This window comes from Saccopteryx bilineata, chromosome 2 (genome assembly GCF_036850765.1).
Source record: "Saccopteryx bilineata isolate mSacBil1 chromosome 2, mSacBil1_pri_phased_curated, whole genome shotgun sequence".
Taxonomy (NCBI): Eukaryota; Metazoa; Chordata; class Mammalia; order Chiroptera; family Emballonuridae; genus Saccopteryx; species Saccopteryx bilineata.
The window spans coordinates 360,738,525-360,761,289 of record NC_089491.1 but is presented as its reverse complement, the minus strand read 5'-3'; the positions used below and the strand labels follow the sequence as shown (position 1 = coordinate 360,761,289).

The window sequence follows — 22,765 nt, the reverse complement described above, 5'->3', positions numbered from 1 at the left end:
TTTGAGCAAAAAGCTCACCAGCTTGGACCCAAGGTCGCTGGCTTGAGAAAGGGGTTACTCGGTCTGCTGTAGCCCCAGTCAAGGCACATATGAGAAAGCAATCAATGAACAACTAAGGTGTCACAATGAAAATCTGATGATTGATGCTTCTCATTTCTTTCCGTTCCTGCCTGTCTATCCCTCTCTGACTCTGTCTCTGTAAAAACAAACAAACAGCCTGACCAGGCAGTGGTGCAGTGGATAGAGCATTGGATTGGGATGCCGAGGACCCAGGTTCGAGACCCTGAGGTTGCCAGCTTGAGCATGGGCTCACCTGGTTTGAGCAAAAGCTCACCAGCTTGGGGCCCGAGCTGGGGGGTTACTCGGTCTGCTGAAGGCCCACGGTCAAGGCACATATGAGAAAGCAATCAATGAACAACTAAGGGGTCGCAATGTGCAACGAAAAACTAGTGATTGATGCTTCTCATCTCTCTGTTCCTGTCTGTCTGTCCCTCTCTCTCTGTCAAAAATAAAATAAAAAAAACACACAAAAACAAACAAACAAAAAAAGGGGCTAAAAAGACCACTGACTTCTATTTGTGAAGGGATCCTAAAGAGATATCCAGATATATGGTCTCTCATACTGTGGTTTCTCTTCAAAGACTTACGGTCTCTTAAACAAATAGAACTTTCTATACATGGTGGGTATCAAGCATGCTACGTTGCAGGTGGAGATTGTTTGGGTTTAGTCTACAGCCAGCCATACCACCCTAAATGAGCCCAAGCCTATCTGATCCCGGAAGCTAAGCAGGGTCAACCCTGGTTAGCATTTGGATGGGAGATTGATTGAGTTTGATGAATTCTGTCTCTGTTATTTACTAACTGTATTAGCTGTTTTTTAACATTCCATGGGGCCAAATACCTACCTAATAAAGTTCTTAAAAGTAACCGGTATATCATAGGTGCTCTAAAAAAAAAAATCATCTTAATATGTTCCAACCTCAACCTCTGAATTTCTGAAGTGAGAAGAGGAAAGCCAAGACAGATTCCCCTACATGTGCCTGACCAGGATCCACGCAGCATGCCCACTAGGGGGCGATGCTCTGCCCATCTGGGGCCTTGCTCCGTTGCAACCAGAGCCATTCTAGCGCCTAAGGCGGAGGCCATGGAGCCATCCTAGTGTCCCAGACAACTTTGCTCCAATGGAGCCTTGGTTGAAGGAGGGGAAGAGAGAGATAGAAAGTAGAGAGGGAAGGGTGGAGAAGCAGATGGGTGCTTCTCCTGTGTGCCCTGGCTGCGAATCAAACCTGAGACTTCCACATACCAGGCTGACGCTCTGCTGCTGAGCTAGCGGCCAGGGCTGAATTTCTTTAGGTGTTTTCACTTTATCCCCAAATCCAAAGTCTGCTGTTTCTCAGAGAAGATTCCACAGACTCTCAAGTTGCTTCTCAAAAAGTTCAGTGGTTGCCTGACCAGGCGGTGGTGCAGTGGACAGGGTGTCAGACTGAGATGTGGAGGACCCAAGTCCGAGACTCCAAGGTCGCCAGCTTAGTGCGAGCTCATCTGGTTTGAGCAAGGCTCACCAGCTTGAGCCCAAGGTCACTGGCTCAAGCAAGGGGTTACTAACTCGGTCTGCTGTTGCCCCATGGTTAAGGCACATATAAGAACGCAATCAATGAACCACTAAGGTGTCACAACGAAAAACTGATGATGGATGCTTCTCATCTCTCCGTTCCTATCTGTCCCTATCTATCCCTCTCTCTGACTCTCTGTCTCTGAAAAAAACACACACACACAAAAAACCGCTCCTATCCATTAGCTTGTCCTCATCTGTGTCTGATGACGAATCACTGTCTTCATATATTGCCTCGTCCTCAGTTCCACCTATGGCATTTGAAATGCCACACTTCTACAAGTACTGTATAAGACGCACCCAGTTTTTAGACCCCAAATTTTGGGGGGGAAAGGTGTTTTATACATGGGGAAATATGGTACTTTCATTTGCCATGGAATCTTTTTTGGGGGGATTAAGACCTATTAAGTATGCACAGAACTTCTCCAGAACCACTGAATAGAGGGATGGTCTGATGTTGAGGAGTAAAACATGAGGACCAGGTCTGAGAACTGCAAAGATGAGATAGAAGAGATGCTGAAGGTACAAAGAGGTGATAGTGGGCAATCAGCAGTCTCACAGGATCTCTAGAGAAGTGGCTTCAGCAGCACAAACAATTACCACCCTAGCTTCTGCCCTCCCATCCCCCAAATGAGGCAAACTTTTATGCTCCCCTCACTTACTAGAACAGGCGGTCAGCTCTAATAGCAGACGCCAGGTTAATAGCAGACGCCATCTTATTTTCACATATTCGACCCAAGGTCCTTTCACACCTCTTGATGCACCCCACCACGCTCCACCCCACTCCTTACTCCCTAATTCATGCTGTTTTAGCAGTGCTCACCAACCACATGTACTCCGAGACCCTCTCAAAGTTCAGAAATTTTCGATTTTCTTTCAACCCCTTTCTTCCAATCTTATAGTTATGATCATAAGATTAATATATGCAGCCTGACCAGGAACTGGAGCAGTGGACAGAGCATGGGATTGGGATGCAGAGGACCCGGGTTTGAAACCCCAAGGTTGCCGGCTTCAGCATGGGCTCACTGGCTTGAACATGGGATCATAGACATGACTCCATGGTCGCTGGCTTGAGCAAGAGGTCACTCACTCTGCTGTAGCTCCTCCACCCTCCTCAACCCTCATCAAGGCACGTATGTGAAAGCAATCAATCAACAACTAAGGTGCTACAACAAATCTATTCCTGTCTGTCTGTCCCTACTTGCCCCTCTCTCTGACTCAGACAACAACAACAAAAGATTAAGCCTGACCAGGCAGTGGTGCAGTGGCTAGAGCAACAGACTGGGATGCAGAGCACCCAGGTTTGAAACTCCGAGGTCGCCAGTTGAGCGCAGGCTCATCTGGTTTGAGTAAGGCTCATCAGGTTGAGCCCAAGGTCGTTGGCTTGAGCAAGGGGTCCCTTATTCTGCTATAGCGCCTTGCCCCAGGGTAAAGGCACATATGAGAAAGCAATCAATGAACTAAGGTGCCGCAACAAAGAACTGATGCTTCTTAACTCTCTGCCTTCCTGTCTCTCTGTCCCTCCTGTCTCTGTCACACACAAAAAAAGATTAATATATCTAATACTTATTGAGAACTTAATACATGCCTGCTCCATTCTTAAGCCTTTAATACACTAAAACTCATTAACTCTTCCCAACAATTCTATGATGTATTACTATTTTCACTCTTTCACACCTGAGGAACTGAGGCAGCGAGAAGATGAAGGACTTGCCCATAGTTACACTAAGTAGTAAATGTCAAGTAAGATTTAAACCCAGGCTCCAGAGCTCAAGCTTTTAACTCTCTCACAACTCACACTTATTCAGATTTGTTGATTATCTACTGGTCAAGGTCTAGAGAAATGAGTGGATCAATGATTGCAAAGCTTTCCCAAAAGGTATACATTGAGATCTCATCTGACAGAGTATAACCCCTAGATTTAAAAAAAAAATTATTTATTGATTTGAGAAAGGGAGAGAAGACAGGAACATCAATGTGCTCTGACTGGGGATCAAACCAGGAACCTTTGTGCTTTGGGACAATGCTCTAAACAACCAAATTATCCAGCAACAGTGACCCCTAGATTTGACCAAGCTCTGCCCTATGACGCTGGAACACAGCCAGGGTACCCTCAGGCTATGGCCACATCCACAGCCTATAGGAGTTAAACACCCAAGATAAGTAAAAATAGTATCACTGGAAAAAATTGAGAATTCCTGGTCTATTTTATCCCTAAGCCTCTAAAAACTATATATAAGACATTTCATACAAATTGTTCCTATGTATTATGTCCACTATAAGATATACTATATAGCCTGACCTGTGGTGGCGCAGTGGGATAAAGCACCGACCTGGAACACTGAGGTTCCCGGTTCGAAACCTTGGGCTTGCCTGGTCAAGGCACATATGGGAGTTGATGCTTCCTGCTCCTCCCCCTTCTCTCTCTCTCTCTCTCTCTCTAAAAATCAATAAATAAAATATTTAAAAAAGAACCTTTAAAAAAATATATATATATATATACTCTATAGCCTGACCAGGCGGTGGCACAGTGAATAGAGCGTCGGACTGGGATGCGGAAGGACCCAGGTTCGAGACCCCGGGGTTGCCGGCTTGAGCGTGGGCTCATCTGGCTTGAGCAAAAAGCTCACCAGTGGCCTGACCTGTGGTGGCGCAGTGGATAAAGCGTCGACCTGGAAATGCTGAGGTCGCCGGTTCAAAACCCTGGGCTTGCCTGGTCAAGGCACATATGGGAGTTGATGCTTCCTGCTCCTCCCCTTTCTCTCTCTCCTCTCTCTCTCTAAAAATAAAATAAAATAAAATAAAAAAAACCTTTAAAAAAAAAAAAAAAAGCTCACCAGCTTGGACCCAAGGTCGCTGGCAAGGGGTTACTCGGTCTGCTGAAGGCCCGCGGTCATGGCACGTATGAGAAAGCAATCAATGAACAACTACGGTGTCGCAGCGAAAAACTGATGATTGATCCTTCTCATCTCTCTCCGTTCCTGTCTGTCTGTCCCTATCTATCCCTCTATCTGACTCTCTCTCTGTCCCTGTTAAAAAAAAAAAAAAAAAAAGATATACTATATAGCCTGACCAAGCGGTAGCGCAGTGGATAGAGCATTGGACTGAGAAGCGGAGGACCCAGGTTCGAGACCTCGAGGTCACCAGCTTGAACGCAGGCTCATCTGGTTTGAGCAAAGCTCACCAGCTTGAACCCAAGGTCGCTGGCTCAAGCAAGGGGTTACTCGGTCTGCTGCAGCCCCATGGTCATGGCACATATGAGAAAGCAATCAATGAACAACTAAGGTATCGCAACAAAAAACTAATGATTGATGCTTCTCATCTCTCTCCGTTCCTGTCTGTCTATCCATCCCTCTCTCTGACTCTGTCTCTATTAAAAAAAAAAAAAAGATATACTATATACTCTAACCAAAAAGCTCATTTTCCATGTTCAAGTTGCCAAATAAGGATTTTAAATAATTTTTAAAAATTATTAATTTAGGCCCTGGCCAGTTGGCTAACTGGTAGAGCGTCGGCCTGGCGTGCAGGAGTCCCGGGTTCGATTCCCAGCCAGGGCACACAGGAGAAGCGCCCATCTGTTTCTCCACCCCTCCCCTTCTCCTTCCTCCCTCTCTCTTCCCTCCCGCAGCGAGGCTCCATTGGAGCAAGGATGGCCCGGGGTACTGGGGATAGCTCCTTGGCCTCTGCCCCAGGCACTAGAATGGCTCTGGTCACAACAGAGCGACGCCCCGGAGGGGTAGAGCATCGCCCCCTGGTGGGCGTGCCGGGTGGATTCCGGTCGGGCGCATGCGGGAGTCTGTCTGACTGTCTATCCCCGTTTCCAGCTTCGGAAAAATACAAAAAAAAAAACAACAAAAACAAACGTGCAACCTTGGCCTTTTGGGACAATACTCTAACCGACTGAGCTAACTGACCAGAGCCCAAATAAAAATTTTAAAGCCTCTTCATTATTGACTTTTAGACAACAAATGTGTACCGCCAAAACACTAATACAAATATCTTTTTCTTTCTACCAATTTCTTGTTACTCTCTCCTTCAGTCTTCCTTTTTTTTATATTGTAATTTTTAAAATTATTTTGTGTACATAGATTCTAGTGTCGTCCCCCCCAAATATCTCCTTCCTCTCCTTCAGTCTTTAAACAGAATCTGGGACCCCAGAAAAAATACAAAAGTGTTGAGTCCTCTATGAGCACTGCGGGGATCTCTAAAGGAAACTGGCCACGACAGAAGGAATACAGTACAGTGTAATAGTGTCAGCTCTCAGGTCATAATTCCTAGGTTCAAATTCTGGTCTGTATTTACAAGCTGTGTGCCCTTGAGCTCATTATTGATTGATTCTCAGTTTCCTCACTTATAAAATGAAAATAATTTTTTTTTTTTTTTTTTTTTTTTTTTTAAATTTTATTTTAATTTTATTTATTCATTTTACAAAGGAGAGAGAGAGAGAGAGAGAGAGAGAGAGAAGGGGGGAGGAGCTGGAAGCATCAACTCCCATATGTGCCTTGACCAGGCAAGCCCAGGGTTTCGAACCGGCGACCTCAGCATTTCCAGGTCGACGCTTTATCCACTGCGCCACCACAGGTCAGGCAAAAATGAAAATAATTTAATAAATGGAGATCACAGTACAGTCCTCACTAGAAGGTTACAGACAATAAATGAGATGAGGCATATAAAGTACTCTGCAAAGTACCTGGTATAGAATAGCCAGTCAATAAATGTTAGCTATTAATACTGTATATCTTTCTAAAATTCAGAGGTTTTCTTTGAAACCTGTGTTTTCAAAACAGAAGAGCTTGGCCTGACTTGTGGTGGTGCAGTGGATAAAGCGGCAACCTGGAATGCTGAGGTCACCGGTTTGAAACCCTGAGCTTGCCCCGTGTCAAGGCACATATGGGAGTTGATGCTTCCTGCTCCTCCCCCTCCTCTCTCTCCCCCCTTCTCTAAAATAAATAAATAAAATCTTAAAAAAAAAAAAAAAAAAAAAGAGCTTGATGGGGGAGAGTGAAAACAAACTAAGTCTTTATAAAGACAACAGAATCAGCCTGACCAGGTGGTGGTGCGTAGACAAGAACATGCTGAGGACCCAGATTCGAGACCCCAAAGGTCACTTGTCTTGAGTGCGGGTTCACTAGCTTGAGCATGGGGACACTGGCTCTGCTGTAGTCCCCTAGTCAAGGCACATGAGACCCAGAAATGAATAACTAAGGTGCCACAACTATGAATTGTGCTTGTCATCTCTCTTCCTTTCCTGTCAGTCTATCCCTGTCTGTCTCTCTCTCTCTCCTTCACTAAAAAAAAAAAAAAAAAGACAACTGAATAAACTACGTTAAAAATAGGGTATATGGCCCTGGCCAGTTAGCTCAGCGGTAGAGCGTCAGCCTGGCATGCGGGGGACCCGGGTTCGATTCCCAGCCAGGACACATAGGAGAAGTGCCCATTTGCTTCTCCACCTCCCCCTTTCCTCTCTGTCTCTCTCTTCCCCTCCCGCAGCGAGGCTCCATTGGAGCAAAGATGGCTCAGGCGCTGGGGATGGCTCCTTGGCCTCTGCCCCAGGCGCTGGAGTGGCTCTTGCCCCGGCAGAGCAATGCCCCGGAGGGGCAGAGCATTGCCCCGTGGTGGGCGCGCCGGGTGGATCCCGGTCGAGCGCATGCGGGAGTCTGTCTGACTGTCTCTCCCCATTTCCAGCTTCAGAAAAATACAAAAATTGGTGGCGCAATGGATAAAGCGTCGACCTGGAAATGCTGAGGTCGCCGGTTCGAAACCCTGGGTTTGCCTGGTCAAGGTACATATGGGAGTTGATGCTTCCAGCTCCTCCTCTCTCCTCTCTCTCCCCCTCTCTCTCCTCTCTAAAAATGAATAAATAAAATAAATAAATAAACTTTAAAAAAATTTAAAAAAGAAAAAAAGAAAAATACAAAAATTAAAAATAAAAATAAATAAATAAATAGGGTATATGGCAGCAAGAATTACCACAATGTCTATTAACTTTCCACATCCCATTGACAAACTTTGGCAATCTTCACTTTCTTTCTTGGACCAAGTATATGAACTCATACAAATATTTTTGAAAAGCCTGACCAGGCGGTGGCGCAGTGGATAGAGCATTGGACTGGGATGCAGAGGACCCAGGTTCGAAACCCCGAGGTCGCCAGCTTGAGTGCAGGCTCATCTGGTTTGAGCAAAAGCCCACCAGCTTGAACTCAAGGTCACTGGCTCCAGCAAAGGGTTACTCGGTCTGCTGAAGGCCCACGGTCAAGGCACATATGATAAAACAATCAATGAACAACTAAGGTGTTGCAATGCACAATGAAAAACTAATGATTGATGCTTCTCATCTCTCTTCGTTCCTGTCTGTCCCTATCTATCTCTCTCTCTGACTCACTGTCTCTGTAAAAAATAAATTAATTAATTAAAAAATATTTTGAGGCCCTGGCCGGTTGGCTCAGCGGTAGAGCGTCGGCCTGGCGTGCGGGGGACCCGGGTTCAATTCCCGGCCAGGGCACATAGGAGAAGCGCCCATTTGCTTCTCCACCCCCCCCTCCTTCCTCTCTGTCTCTCTCTTCCCCTCCCGCAGCCAAGGCTCCATTGGAGCAAAGATGGCCCGGGCACTGGGGATGGCTCCTTGGCCTCTGCCCCAGGCGCTAGAGTGGCTCTGGTTGAGGCAGGGCAACGCCCCCTGGTGGGCAGAGCATTGCCCCTGGTGGGCGTGCCGGGTGGATCCCGGTGGGACACATGCGGGAGTCTATCTGACTGTCTCTCCCCATTTCCAGCTTCAGAAAAATACAAAAAAAAAAAAAATTTGAAAAGGTGGAATTCATTATCAAGGTAAGCACTGAGACATAAAATCATAATGCCAAGGTGTGGTGAAAGCTCAAATTAAGAAACATGCCTGCCTGACCTATGGTGGCGCAGTGGGATAAAGCATAGATTTGGAACACTGAGGTCAACTGTTCGAAACCCCAGGCTTACCTGGTCAAGGCACATATGGGAGCTGATGCTTCCTGCTCCTCCCCCTTCTCTCTCTCTCTCTCCCCCTCTTTCCCTCTCTCTCCTCTCTGAAACTTGAATAAAGTCTTTAAAAGAAAAAGCAAGCAAGAAAGAAACATGCCTGGCCTAACCAGGGGGTGGCACAGTGGATCAGTGGGTAGAGGGTCAGTCTGGAATGCTGAGGTTCCAGGTTAAAAACGCCTGAGGTCACTGACTCAAGCACAGGCTCACCAGCTTAAGCACAGGGTCACCACTCGAATGTGGGATCTCTGGCCTGAGCGTGAAATCATCAACATGATCCCAGAGTCGCTGGCTTAAGCTCAAAGGTCACAGCTTGAGCAAGGGGTCACTGTCTTGGTTGGAGCCCCCCCTCCCCTTCAAGGAGTGTATGAAACACAATCAATGAACAACTAAAGAGCCACAACTCCAGTTGCTGCTTCTCATCCTTCCCTTACTGCCTCTCTCTCAAAAAAAAAAAAAAAAGAAAAGAAAAGAAAAGAAAGAAACCTACCTGCCTGCCTGGCCAGTGGTGGCACAATGGATACAGCGTTGACCTGGAGTTTGCTGGTTCAAAACCCTGAGTATGCCTGGTCAAGGCACACATGACAAGCAAGCAATGAACAGCTAAAGTGAAGCAACTATGAGTTGATAATTCTTGTCTCCCCCACCCCCACCTCGTAAAATCAGCAAATAAAATCTTTAAAAAAAGAAGAACATGCCTCTTGCCATTTCCAAAATTTCCAACCAATAGAATACATACATAAACAAAAGGCTGATAACTGAGTTTTGGTGGTAAGTTTGCCATCATATCACTGCATTGTAACAAAAAACCCTAAGCCCTGGCCAGGTCCCTCAGTTGACAGAGAGCATCCTCTCAATTCGGTTAGATCCTTGGTCAGGGCACATACAAGATTCAAGCAATGAATGCATAAATAAGTTTAATAACAAACTGATACTTCTCTCTCAAAATAAATACTTTTTAAAAAAAGAGGAAACTCTATAGACACCATACAAGTGATAAAAAGTAAGCATACAGTTGGCATGGGGCAAATATATGTCACTTCAATATTCCCATCTCATGTTATAATGCTACTAAACCAACCAGACTAATAAAGACCTTAATTTACAGAATTAAAGATCCCATACTTTTTTTTCTTTATTTCAGTGAGAGGAGAGGAGGCAAAGACAGACTCCTATATACGCCCTGACTGGAATCCACCCGGCAAGCCCTGTAGGGGGCGTTGCTCAGTTGCAGAGATGGAAGCCATCTTCAGCGCTGGGGGGCCAACTCGCTCCTATTAAGACATGGATGCAGGAGCAGGAGGTGGAGGGAGAGGGAGGGAGGGAGGGAGGGAGGGAGGGAGAGAGAGAGAGAGAGAGAGAGAGAGAAGCGAGAGGGGGACGGGGGAGAAGCAGATGGGTGCTTCTCCTGTGTGCCCTGGCTGGGAATCAAACCCAGGACATCCACAGTCTGGGCCGACACTATCACTGAGCAAAACTGGCCAGGGCCCGATTCCATACTTTTTAAAAACTGGTATGTGTTAACAACAAAGAGACTAAAGACCCTGTCTCCGTCATTTATGGCCAGAGTAAATAAAATTAAATTGGCACTATCCTAAAAGGGTAAACCTGCAATGACTGGTTCAGTTTTCTAGTCCTTTTGCATCTGGCCTGTATCTAATGCTGAGCTGGTCAGGGGGAAAATGCTTCAACTTGGGAACAGTGAGAAGGCACTAGGACCTTTGGTGCTGATACAAAGACAATGACCACCTCAGAATTACTCCATACCTCACACATCTCAAATACTAAGTGCATAAACTGCCTTCATATTCCCCCAACAACTCCAGTGGGGTGACAAGAGAACACCCAGTGCAAGTAATTTAAATTCCCAGAGACTCTGCCCAACAGGGGTCTGTTCCCAACATTTAGAAAAACTCAGGCCACAGTCCCAACTTACTGGGCAACAAGAGGCCCTGGAATACAAGCCTGACAATGTTTAAGTCCCAGGAAAAATGAAGTTCCTTCCATTCATTTTTAGAGAAAGGATTGTTTCCATTGGCTTATTTCTAGTTTCCTGGAAAAAAAAAAAAATCCTCCCTCCACTAAATACTTTGAAAACTAGAACCCCCTAACTGTGGAGAACAGTTTTCTAGGCACTACAATCTCTTAGACAGTAAGCGGGGTATCCACTTATTCCAGGCTGGCCACAAAGGGCTTTCCTTCTATCACCAAAGCACTGAGCTCACCTCCGCGGAGGAAGAGGACGGTAAAAAATATTTTGGAAAAATGCCCAAGAAAGGAAAAAGCTGACCGGTTTCCTGACGGGTATCTCCATCCCTCCAGGCCTGTACGTGGTGACTTCCTACCGAAGGCCACCAGTAGAGAATAGCCAAACCCGGCTGGCTCTCCAACATTGCAGGAAATGTTTCAATCCTAAAAAGCCACTTGCAGGATTATCGGATTCATTCTGGGCACTGCTGCCAAGTGATGCCCCCGCAGTGCCAACACCCCCTCAGCTCTTTGTCCCCACGTTGCTGGGCCCTACCCTTGTGCCTGGCCGGGCGCTAGCCCCACCCTGGGGCCAAAGCAATTCCCCTTCCCCTGGGCTGTCCTCCCAAGTCACACCCAGAGGCCTGGGTCAGCGGCTCCTCCTCCCCCCACGCACTCCCGCTAGTCTGTGGGAACCAGCCTCAGCAACAAGCTTGCTCCCTGCCACGATCACTCCAGCCCTCTGCCCACGTCCCTTGTGGGCGTCAGCTCGCGAGGAGCAGCCGGCGAAGCTGAGGAGTTCCGTGGCCCTCACCCCCGCCCAGGGCCTCCCGTCGTCTGTCCCTCACCGGGCGGAGGCTGGGCGGGCGACGGTGGCACCGGTGGGCGCGGGCCGCTGCTGTTGATGATGTAGTGGGAGACGCGCGAGTTCTCGGAGACGCTCAGCACATAGTCCCCGGGGCTGGTGCTCGAGTCCCGCACCAGGAACACCCCGTGCCGCTGGCCCTGCAACAGCGCCACCGCCTCCTGCCGGCTCAGCCGCCCCCAGTACCAGCTACTCCGCTCCTCTGAGTCGAAGTTGCCCGCCATGGCCGCCTTCGTGCCTACACGCTGGGCCGCCGCAGCCGCGCGCACCCCTCCAGCCCCGTCGCCCGCCTCCCAGCGGACCGGCTTGGGTCTCAGCCTAACAGCAGCGCCCGAAATGGCGGCGGCAGCCGCGGGCCTTCCCGACCGGAAATGACGCGCCCCCTGCCTCCTGGGAGGATGCCGGGAAAGGGACAACCGCCGGCCATTGGGAGAAGGGAAAGAAACAGCTTGCGCTCGCACTGCGCATGCATGAGGTCTCATGGGCGTCGCCGCCTGGCAGAAACCGGGACTGCAGAGGATGGACAGGCGGAGTCTAGGGCCATGGGGCGGGGGCCTTAGTCAGAGGTCTGTTAATTCAGGGAGGGGAGAGAAGCCTGAGTAGGATCATTAAGTCCGGTAATGTGCCTTGACCACGCAAGCCCAGGATTTCGAACTGGCGACCTCAGCTTCCAGGTTGAGGCTTTAGGTCAGACTGTGTCTGTGCTTTTGACCAAGAGGTTCTTCGCTCCACTAGGCTTCAAGTTCCTGGATAACCCAGGACTTCAAGTTAGCAACTCCCAAGACAAAATTGGAATAGATAAGATGATATGACCCCATGTCCTGAATTACCTGAGACGGACTGTCTTTTTCTTTTTCTTTCTTTCTTTCTTTCTTTCTTTCTTTCTTTCTTTCTTTCTTTTTTTTTTTTTTTTGTGAGACTGGGAGAGACAGACGGACAGGAAGGGAAAAAGATGAGAAACTTTAGTTTCTTGATTGCTTTCTCTTGCTGGGGGGCTCCAACTGAGCCAGTGACCCCTTGCTCAAGCCAGAAACCATGGGCTCAGGTCATGGCTGTGATCCCATGCTCAAGCTGGCGACCTTGGGTTTTCCAGCGTGGATCCTCAGTGTCCCAGGCCAACACTCTATCCACTGTGCCACCGCTTGGTCAAGCCGGTCAGTCTTTTTCTTTTTTTTTCTTTTTTCTTTTATTTATTTATTTTTTTCGGGTCAGTCTTTTGCTGTTGGTTCCTCCAGCTTCTCCCTCCCCAAGCCTTGTGAAGTTCTTGTTTTTGTTGATTCATTCAGCAGTCATTGATACATTTTGCCTTGTGGGTGTAAAGGTGATCTAGTTGGAGGAACCAGGAAACAGTCCAAAGGAATGCCAAATGCTAATGAATAGGGACAGGAAGAGGCTCTAGGAACATAGAGCAGGATCCCCTAATTCAGGGGTCAGGAAACTTTTTGGCTGAGAGAGCCCTAAAAGCCACATATTTGGCCTGACCTGTGGTGGCGCAGTGGATAAAGCATCGACCTGGAAATGCTGAGGTTGCCGGTTTGAAACCCTGGGCTTGCCTGGTAAAGGCACATATGGGAATTGATGCTTCCAACTCCTCCCCACCTTCTCTGTCTCTCTTTCTTCCTTACTCTCTCCTCTCTAAAATGAATAGATAAAATAAAACTAAAAAAATTTTTTAAAAAGCCACATATTATACTTACTTTATATATATATATATATATATTTTTTTTTTTTTTTTACAGAGACAGAGACAGACAGGAACAGAGAGAGACGAGAAGCATCAATCATCAGTTTTTCGTTGCGACATCTTAGTTGTTCATTGATTGCTTTCTCATATGTGCCTTGACCGCGGGCCTTCAGCAGACCAAGTAACCCCTTGCTCGAGCCAGCGACCTTGGGTCCAAGCTGGTGAGCTTTGCTCAAACCAGATGAGCCCGCGCTCAAGATGGCAACCTCGGGGGTCTCGAACCTGGGTCTTTTGCATTCCAGTCCGACGCTCTATCCACTGCGCCACCGCCTGGTCAGGCTAAACGCCACATATTTTAAAATATAGTTCCATGAGAGCCATACAACAACCCATGTACATTATGCATTATCCAATAAAAATTTGGTGTTGTCCCAGAGGACAGCTGTGATTGGCTCCAGCCATCCACAACCATGAACATGAGTAGTAGGAAATTAATGGATTTATATATTGTTTTATTTATTTATTCATTTTGTAGAAAGGGGAGAGAGAGGAGAGAGAGACAGAGAGAGAGAAGGGGGAGGAGCTAGAAGCATCAACTCCCATATGTGCCTTGACCAGGCAAGCCCAGGGTTTCGAACTGGCGACCTCAGCATTTCCAGGTCGACGCTTTATCCACCGCGCCACCACAGGTCAGGCTGGATTTATATTTTTCATGTTATTATTATTTTTATTAAAGATTTGTTTGCGAGCCAGATGCAGCCATCAAAAGAGCCACATCTGGCTTGTGAGCCATAGGTTCCCGGTCTCTGCCCTAATCCAATCTGTCTAGGCATGCAGGACAGCTTCCCAGGAGAGTATGTGCTGAATGAATGTTGAATGATGAGGGGGGAAGGGCACTCAAGACAAAGTAAACAGAGTGTGCCAAGCCAGGTAGAAATAGGAAGTTGTCCTCTGTAGTGAGGCTCTCAAATCATCTCTTAGATTATTTTTTTTAACTATCTTTTTTTAAAAATTTTATTTATTCATTTTAGAGAGGAGAGAGAAAGGGAGAGAGAGACAGAGAGGGGAAGAGAGAGAGAGAGAGAAGGTGGGGAGGAGCTGGAAGCATCAACTCCCATATGTGCCTTGACCAGGCAAGCCCAGGGTTTCAAACCGGCAACCTCAGCATTTCCAGGTCTATCTTTTTTTTCTTTTTTTTTTTACAGAGACAGAGAGAGAGTCAGAGAGAGGAATAAACAGACAGGAACGAGAGAGATGAGAAGCATCAATCATCAGTTTTTCGTTGGGACACTGTAAGGCCAGGAGCCGCCATCGTGACCATTCACATGCAGGTTCCCATTGGATTCGGGCAGACTCCGCCATATCCATATCCCATTGGATATGGCGGAGTCAGAGGATGGGGGGCCATCCTATTTATTGGTGTCTCACAAGACAGGCAAACCACAAAAGAAGACAAGGGAAAAGCAGAAAACCCGCTCTTCCCATGAAGGGCAAGGGATCAGGGGAGCCCCTGCAATTATGATAGCAGGAACTGTGTGTCTGAGCTCCTGGTCTGTCCCACTTTATAGTGTAGAAAACCAAAATCCCTTAATCCAATATACAAACAAGGAAGTCTCCGATACAAAGTCAATTATCCAAGGCATAACTGGATTCCTCATGAGAGTGCACCACCCAGATCATACAATCAGTCAAGGGTGTGGGGAAAAGCTTAGTCCCAAAACCAAACCTCAGGCTACAACAACCTGGCCTGCTTATAGCCTGTCCCCCACACCCAATATAAGTCACAAGCGAGCAAACATATATATCATGTTTACAAACTTATTTGACCAACAGACACCTTAGTTTTTCATTGATTGCTTTCTCATATGTGCCTTGACCGTGGGCCTACAGCAGACTGAATAACCCCTTGCTCGAGCCAGCGACCTTGGGTCCAAGCCAGTGACCTTTTGCTCAAACCAGATGAGCCCACGCTCAAGCTGGCGACCTTGGGGTCTCGAACCTGGGTCCTCAGCATCCCAGTCCGATGATCTATCCACTGCGCCACCACCTGGTCAGGCTAACTATCTTCTTCTTTTCTTTTTTTTTTGTATTTTTCTGAAGCTGGAAACGGGTAGAGACAGTCAGACAGACTCCCGCATGCGCCCGACCGGGATCCACCCGGCACGCCCACCAGGGGCGATGCTCTGCCCCTCCAGGGCGTTGATCTGCCGGACCAGAGCCACTCTAGCACTTGGGGCAGAGGCCAAGGAGCCATCCCCAGCGCCCGGGCCATCTTTGCTCCAGTGGAGCCTTGGTTGCGGGAGGGGAAGAGAGAGACAGAGAGGAAGGAGGGGGGGATGGAGAAGCAAATGGGCGCTTCTCCTATGTGCCCTGGCCGGGAATCAAACCCGGGTCCCCTGCACGCCAGGCCGACGCTCTACCGCTGAGCCAACCGGCCAGGGCCAGCTATCTTCTTTTTAAAAAGATTTTATTTATTGATTTTAGAGACAGGGGAAAGAGAGAGAGAGAAAGGCATGGGGTAGGAGTGGGAAGCATCAACTCATAGTTGCTTCTATGTGTCTTGACCAGGCAAGCCTGGGGTTTTGAACTAGCAGCCTTAGCATCCCAGTTCAACGCTTTATTCACTGTGCCACCACAGGTCAGGTTCTGCCCAGATTCTTTTCAGTTCAAATTGTGGCCATATGTATCCTTGTTGGTCAAATAAGTTGTTAAATATTATATATATGGGCCTGACCTGTGGTGGCGCAGTGGATAGAGCATCGACCTGGAACGCTGAGGTCGCCTGTTCAAAACCCTGGGCTTGCCTGGTCATGGCACATATGGGAGTTGATGCTTCCTGCTCTTCTCTCTCTCACTCTCTGTTCTTTCTCTTAAAATGACTAAATAAAAATTAGCCTGACCCGTGGTGGCGCAGTGGATAAAGTGTTGGTCTGGAACACTGAAGTCACTGGTTTGAAACCCTGAGCTTGCCTGATCAAGGCACATATGGGAGTTGATGCTTCCTGCTCCTTCTCTCTCTCTCTCTCTCTTTCTCTCCACTATAAAATGAATAAATAAATAGAAAATTTTTTTAAAAAGTAAATAAAAATTTAAAAATATATATGATATATATGTTTGCTCGCTTATAGTTTATATTGGGTGTGGGGAACAGGCTGTAAGCAGGCCTGGTCGTTATAGCCTAAGGTTTAGTTTTAAGACTAAGCAAAAAAAAAAAAAAAGACTAAGCTTTTCCCTACACCCTTGACCTTGATTGCATGATGTGGGGTGGTGCACTCTCATGAGGAATCCCATTATGCCTCAGATAAGTGACTTTGTATCAGAGACTTCCTTGTTTGTATATTGGATTAAAGGTTTTGATTTCTACACTATAATATGAGGGCAGACTCTCAGTTCCTGCTATCACGATTGCAGGGGCCTCCCTGATCCCTTGCCCTTCATGGGAAAAGCAGGTTTTCTGCTTTTCCCTTGTCTTCTCTTGTGGCTTGCCTGTCTTGGTGAAACACCAATAAACAGAATGGCCCACCATCCTCCGACTCCACCATTTCTTTATCGTCTGCCCGAATCCAATGGGGACCTGCATGTGAATGGCTATGATGGTGACTCTTGGCCTTTATAACCTGTATTCCTATAAATAGACTGCTCAGTGCTCTATTGTATTTTGTATGTGTGTGACAGAGACAGAGAAAGAGAGACAGAAGGAGGGACTAATAGGTATAGACAGACAGGAAGGGAAAGAGTGAGAAGCATCAATTCTTTGTTGAGGCACCTTAGTTGTTCATTGATTGCTTTCTCATATGTGCCTTGACCGGGTGTTGGGCAGATAAAATATATTATGCTCACTTTGTTAAAATGGGCGCTGCCCACATGGAAGCCTGTCGCCCAGGTGATATTAACGTGTATTGAGGGCAGGCTGTGGGCAGGCAGGATCCTTGTAGCCTAGGGCTTGGTTTTAGGACTAAGCCTTTCCCACCCTTTTTTTTTTAATATATTTTTTTATTTATTAATTTTTAGAGAGAGAGAGAGAGAGAGGAGAGAGAGAGAGAGAGAGAGAGAGAGAAGGCACATCAACTCCCATATGTGCCTTGACCAGGCAAGCCCAAGCTTTCGAACCAGCAACCTCAGTGTTCCAGGTCGGTGCTTTATCCCACTGTGCCACCACAGGTCAGGCATGTATTTTTCTGAAGCTGGAAATGGGGAGGCAGTCAGACAGACTCCCACATGCGCCCAACCGGGATCCACCCGGCACGCCCACCAGGGGCCCCGTTCTGCCCACCAGGGGGCGATGCTCTGCCCATCTTGGGGCGCCGCTCTGCTGCAATCAGAGCCACTCTAGCGCCTGAGGCAGAGGCCACAGAGCCATCCTCAGCGCCCGGGCAAACTTTGCTCCAGTGGAGCCTCAGCTGCAGGAGGGGAAGAGAGACAGGGAGGAAGGAGAGGGGGAGGGGTGGAGAAGCAGATGGGTGCGTCTCCTGTGTGCCCTGTCCGGGAATCGAACCCGGGACTCCTGCTTGCCCGGGACCACTGAGCCAACTGGCCAGGGCCCTTTCCCACCCTTTTTGATGTGGGGTGGTACAATCCCATCATGCCTCAGATAAGAGACTTTATATTAGAGACTTCCCTACTTTGTATATTGGATTAAAGTTTTGATTTCTACACTATAAAATGGGGGCAGAACAGGAGCTTGCTTTCTTGGTTCCTGAGATTAGCATTAGAGAGCAGGGAGCAGAGAAAGGCCACGTGGAGGAGGCCAGGAGAAGCAGCCAAGATGGCGGAGTGCTCAGTGAGAAGCCAGTTTGTGCAGAGTTTGTGCAGGGAGAAGGAAGGAGATGGGGAACAGAGGTGAATAAATCTGCTGAGCTAGAAAGCTTTGATTCTAGTAAACTCGGATAAGTCAGTAGCTTTGTGAGCACTGAATGAGTGGGTTTTGGAGCCCAGTGTGTGTTTTTACTTGCCTACTGGGTGCAAGCTAGGATTAAAGATGATGGCCCTTGCCTGACCAAGTGGTGGCGCAGTGGATAGAGCATCGGACTGGGATGCAGAAGACCCAGGTTTGAGACCCCGAGGTCGCCAGCTTGAGCGAGGGCTCATCTGGTTTGAGCAAAAGCTAACCAGCTTGAGCCCAACATCCCTGGCTCGAGCAAGGGGTTACTCGGTCTGCTGAAGGCTCGCGGTCAAGGCATATAAAAAAAAAGATGATGTGCCTGACCTGTGGTGGCACAGTGGATAACGCATCGACCTGGAAATGCTGAGGTCGCCGGTTTGAAACCCTGGGCTTGCCTGGTCAAGGCACATATGGAGTTGATGCTTCCAGCTCCTCCCCCTTCTCTGTCTCTCTGTCTCTCTCCCTCTCTCTCTCCTCTCTAAAAATGAATAAAGAAAAAAAGAAAAAAAAAGATGATGCCCCACCAGCTTTTGGCTCCGTTGTTTATTTACCAACTGTCCAAATCCAATGCGAACCTGCATGGGCCAGGCGGCTGTGATGGTGGCCTTGTATACTAGCTTTACACCGGGGGTTACAGCAGACCGAGTGACCCCTTGCTTAAGCCAACCACCTTGGGCTCAAGCTGGTGAGCTTTGCTCAAACCAGATGAGTCCGTGTTCAAGCCGGGGACCTCAGGGTTTCAAACCTGGGTCCTCGCATCCCAGTCCGATGCTGTATCCACTGCACAATAGCCTGGTCAGGCTTCTGTTGTTTTGCTGCCCCTAGTTGGATTGCACACATTGCCAGTGTACTGTTTCTAAATTACAACTCTGAGACTGTGACTCTCCTGAATAAAATTTTTAATGGTTTTCAGATGTTAAAGCTCCCAGGTTGAGCTCACAGCATAAAACCAGACCATAAACTCTTATCTTTTTTTTTTTTTAAGATTTTTATTCATTTTAGGGAGGAGAGAGAGACAGTGAAGGTAGATGAAGAGCAAGAAGCATCAACTCCCCTATGTGCCTTGACCAGGAAAGCCCAGGGTTTTGAACCGGCGACTTCAACATTCCAGGTCAGTGCTTTATCCACTGTGCCACCACAGGTCAGGAAGATTCTTATCTTAACTGCTTCTACATGAACCTATGTTTCTTCTTTCTGGAATGCCCTTCCACACTCTGGGATCTCAAACTGCCTCTCCTTTGCAGACTACCACATCGGTCCCTCTCTGCATGGACAGCACTATGTTCATATTATCTCCTTCACAGTTCCGACCCAGTGTAGTTTAATCTTTCATTTACATGTCTGTCTGTGTCCCATACTAGAGCTCCTCAAAGGCCAAGCATCTTGTGTAGGAGGCACCCTATAAATGTTTCATAATAATAATAATAGTTTACATGTATTCAAGGAATAGTACCTTCCAGGAATAGTTCTGCCTTTATGTGGATCTTCTTATTTAATCCTCTCAGCAACCTTATGGGTTGGTATTTTACAACTATCTCCATTGAATGAAGCTCAAAGAGCTTAAGTAACTTGTCCAAAGACACAGAACTGCTCAGTTGGGAGATGAGATTCAAATCCTGGAAGGAAAAGAAAACTGAACTCTCTGCTATATTTTCAGACATCTGGAATAGGAATGGTGGAAGTGGCAGGTAGGGAGAGGATAGCAAAAAGACATTTAAAAGTATTCTCATCTCTCCGTTCCTGTCTGTCTGTCTTTGTCTATCCCTCTCTCTGACTCTCTCTGTCTGTGTAAAGAAAAAAAAAAGTTAAAAATAAATAAAAATAAATAAAAGTATCTGCCTGACCAGGCGGTGGCGAAGTGGGTAGAGCGTCGGACTGGGATGCGGAAGACCCAGGTTCGAGACCCCAAGGTCGTCAGCTTGAGTGCAGGCTCATTTGGTTTGAGCAAAAAAGCTCACCAGCTTGAGCCCAAGGTCGCTGGCTCAAGCAAGGGGTTACTCGGTCTGCTGAAGGCCCGCAATCAAGGCACATATGAGAAAGCAATCAATGAACAACTAAGGTGTTGCAACGTGCAACGAAAAACTAATGATTGATGCGTCTCATCTCTCCGTTACTGTCTGTCTGTCCCTGTCTATCCCTCTCTCTGACTCTATCTCTCTGTCTCTGTAAAGAAAAAAAAAAAGTATTAAATAAATAAATAAATAAAAGTATTAGCCAGCCCTGGGCCCTGGCCAGTTTGCTCAGTGGTAGAGCATCAGCCTGGTGTGCAGGAGTCCCAGATTCGATTCCAGGCCAGGAAACACAGGAGAAGTGCCCATCTGCTTCTCCACCCCTCCCCCTCTCCTTCCTCTCTGTCTCTCTTCCCCTCCAGCAGCCAAGGCTCCTTTGGAGCAAAGTTGGCCCCGGGTCCTGAGGGCAGAGCATCGCCCCCTGGTGGGTGTGCCGATGGATCCCAGTCAGGCGCATGTGGGAGTCTGTCTGACTGCCTCCCCGTTTCCAACTTCAGAAAAATACAAAAAAAAAAAAAATTAGCCAACCCTGGATTATGGTCTTATATGAATAACATACCTCTTCTGGAATCACTTCACACCTCTGGACCTGCTCTGGGAAGGGGAGGGGAGCAAGGGCTCCTTTCCTGCTGTGATTACTAATCACGGTGACCTTGGCTTAGTCACAGCACGTCAGCTCAAGCTAGCAGCAGAAGCCACCCCGTGAATTCTGCCCTCTGGAAAAGAGAAGTCCCTACCCCTCATTTCCCAAGGATGGCCCTGCTTTGCAGCAGGACCTTACCAGAGACTGCCTGTGAGGTTCTTAAGTCATGCCTTTAAGCCCCATCCCTAGGACATACGGGCATGAAGGGGGCAGAGGAGGAAGACTTTAAAAGAAGAAAATGCCTGACCAGTAGTGGCGCAGTGGTTAAAGCGTCGACCTGGAAATGCTGAGGTCGCCGGTTCGAAACCCTGGGCTTGCCTGGTCAAGGCACATATGGGAGTTGAAGCTTCCAGCTCCTCCCCCTTCTCTCTCTGTCTCTCCTCTCTCTTTCTCTCTCTCTCTCTCTCTCTCTGTCTCTCCCTCTCTTAAAATGAATAAATAAATAAATAATAAAATAAAAGAAGAAAAAGAAGAAAGAAAAACAGAAAGAGGAAGGAAGGGAGAGAGAGAGAGAATAAATCATAATTGAGCTGGAAAATAAGCAAGGAGATTGGCAAGGAGGGGAGGTCTAGCCCTAAGCAGCTACTCAAGTGTGTTCTTTGGAGCACAGAGAATCTACCAATTCAGAGTACAACAAATAGGAACAGGAGTGGCCTTGGGAAAAGAAGGCAAGCCAGCCCACCCGGCCTCTCCCTCCTTTCTCTTTTCTTCCTCCTCTCCCTTTCATACATCATACATCATGATTTGCATAATGGTGGCTTTTGCCTCCCACCCAACTTCCTCTACCCCATATAAGCCTGAGACATGCCCTACAAAGAATGCGTCATTTTTCCTTAGGGAGGGCTCCTGGTGTTGGGCCGTGGCAGTGGGGAAGGTACCTAAAGAAGAAGCAGAGATGAAAGAGGGTAAAACAGGGAAGGCTGCCCTGTTCAAGTGAAAAACACACTGAAGTTCTTCCTATCCTAACAAAAAAAAACCACATTATTTCAGCAGTGGAAGAGGAAAAGGATCTGCGTGTCTGCCTGCTCTGTATCACGTAAAACGACCAAAGCTTCCTCATACAGATGTGCAGGTAGCATACTACACAACTCCGGGTATTACATAAACGAAACCCTCTAGAATTGGGCTACTCACACCCACTTTTCCTTTAATTCTTTTCTTTCTTTCTTTCTTTCTTTTAATTTTGTGGCAGAGACAGAGAGTCAAAGAGAAGGACAGACAGACAGGAAGGGAGAGAGATGAAAAACATCAATTCTTTTTTTTTTTTTTTTTTTTTACAGAGGCAGAGATAGGGACAGACAGACAGAAACAGAGAGAGATGAGAAGCATCAATCATCAGTTTCTCGTTGCGCGTTGTGACTTCTTAGTTGTTCATTGATTGCTTTCTCATATGTGCCTTGACCGCGGGCCTTCAACAGACCGAGTAACCCCCTGCTGGAGCCAGCAACCTTGGGTCCAAGTTGGTGAGCTCTTTGCTCAAGCCAGATGAGTCTGCACTTAAGCTGGCGACCTTGGGGTCTCGAACCTGGGTCCTTCTGCATCCCAGTCCGACGCTCTATCCACTGCGCCACCACCTGATCAGGCGAAAAACATCAATTCTTTTTTTTTTTAATTTATTTTTATTTTTTACAGAGACAGAGAGAGAGTCAGAGAGAGGGATAGATAGGGACAGACAGACAGGAACGGAGAGAGATGAGAAGCATCAATCATTAGTTTTTCGTTGCGACCCCTTAGTTGTTCATTGACTGCTTTCCCATATGTGCCTTGACCATGGGCCTTCAGCAGACCGAGTAACCCCTTGCTCGAGCCAGTGACCTTGGGTTCAAGCTGGTGGGCTTTTCCTCAAACCAGATGAGTCTGCACTTAAGCTGGGGACCTCGGGGTCTCAAACCTGGGTCTTCCGCACCCCAGTCCGATGCTCTATCCACTGTGCCACTGCCTGGTCAGGCGAAAAACATCAATTCTTAATTGCTGTACCTTGTTGTTCATTGATTGCTTTCTCATATGTGCCTTGACTGTGGGCCTTCAGGAGACCAAGTGATCACTTACTTGAGCCAGCAACCTTGTGCTCAAGCTGGTGAGCCTTGCTCAAAC

General features: G+C 47.5%; 1 protein-coding gene across 2 annotated transcripts in view; it reads right to left on the bottom strand.

The window, feature by feature from the left end:
- Positions 1-11,834, bottom strand: part of CRK (CRK proto-oncogene, adaptor protein) — a 51,921-nt gene extending 40,087 nt beyond the window's left edge. For both annotated transcript variants that reach the window (XM_066263085.1, XM_066263086.1), the window contains exon 1: positions 11,437-11,834. In XM_066263085.1, the coding sequence (XP_066119182.1) occupies positions 11,437-11,677 (241 nt within the window). In that variant the 5' untranslated portion in view covers positions 11,678-11,834. The remainder of the gene's footprint in view (positions 1-11,436) is intronic.
- Positions 11,835-22,765: the final 10,931 nt, after the last annotated feature.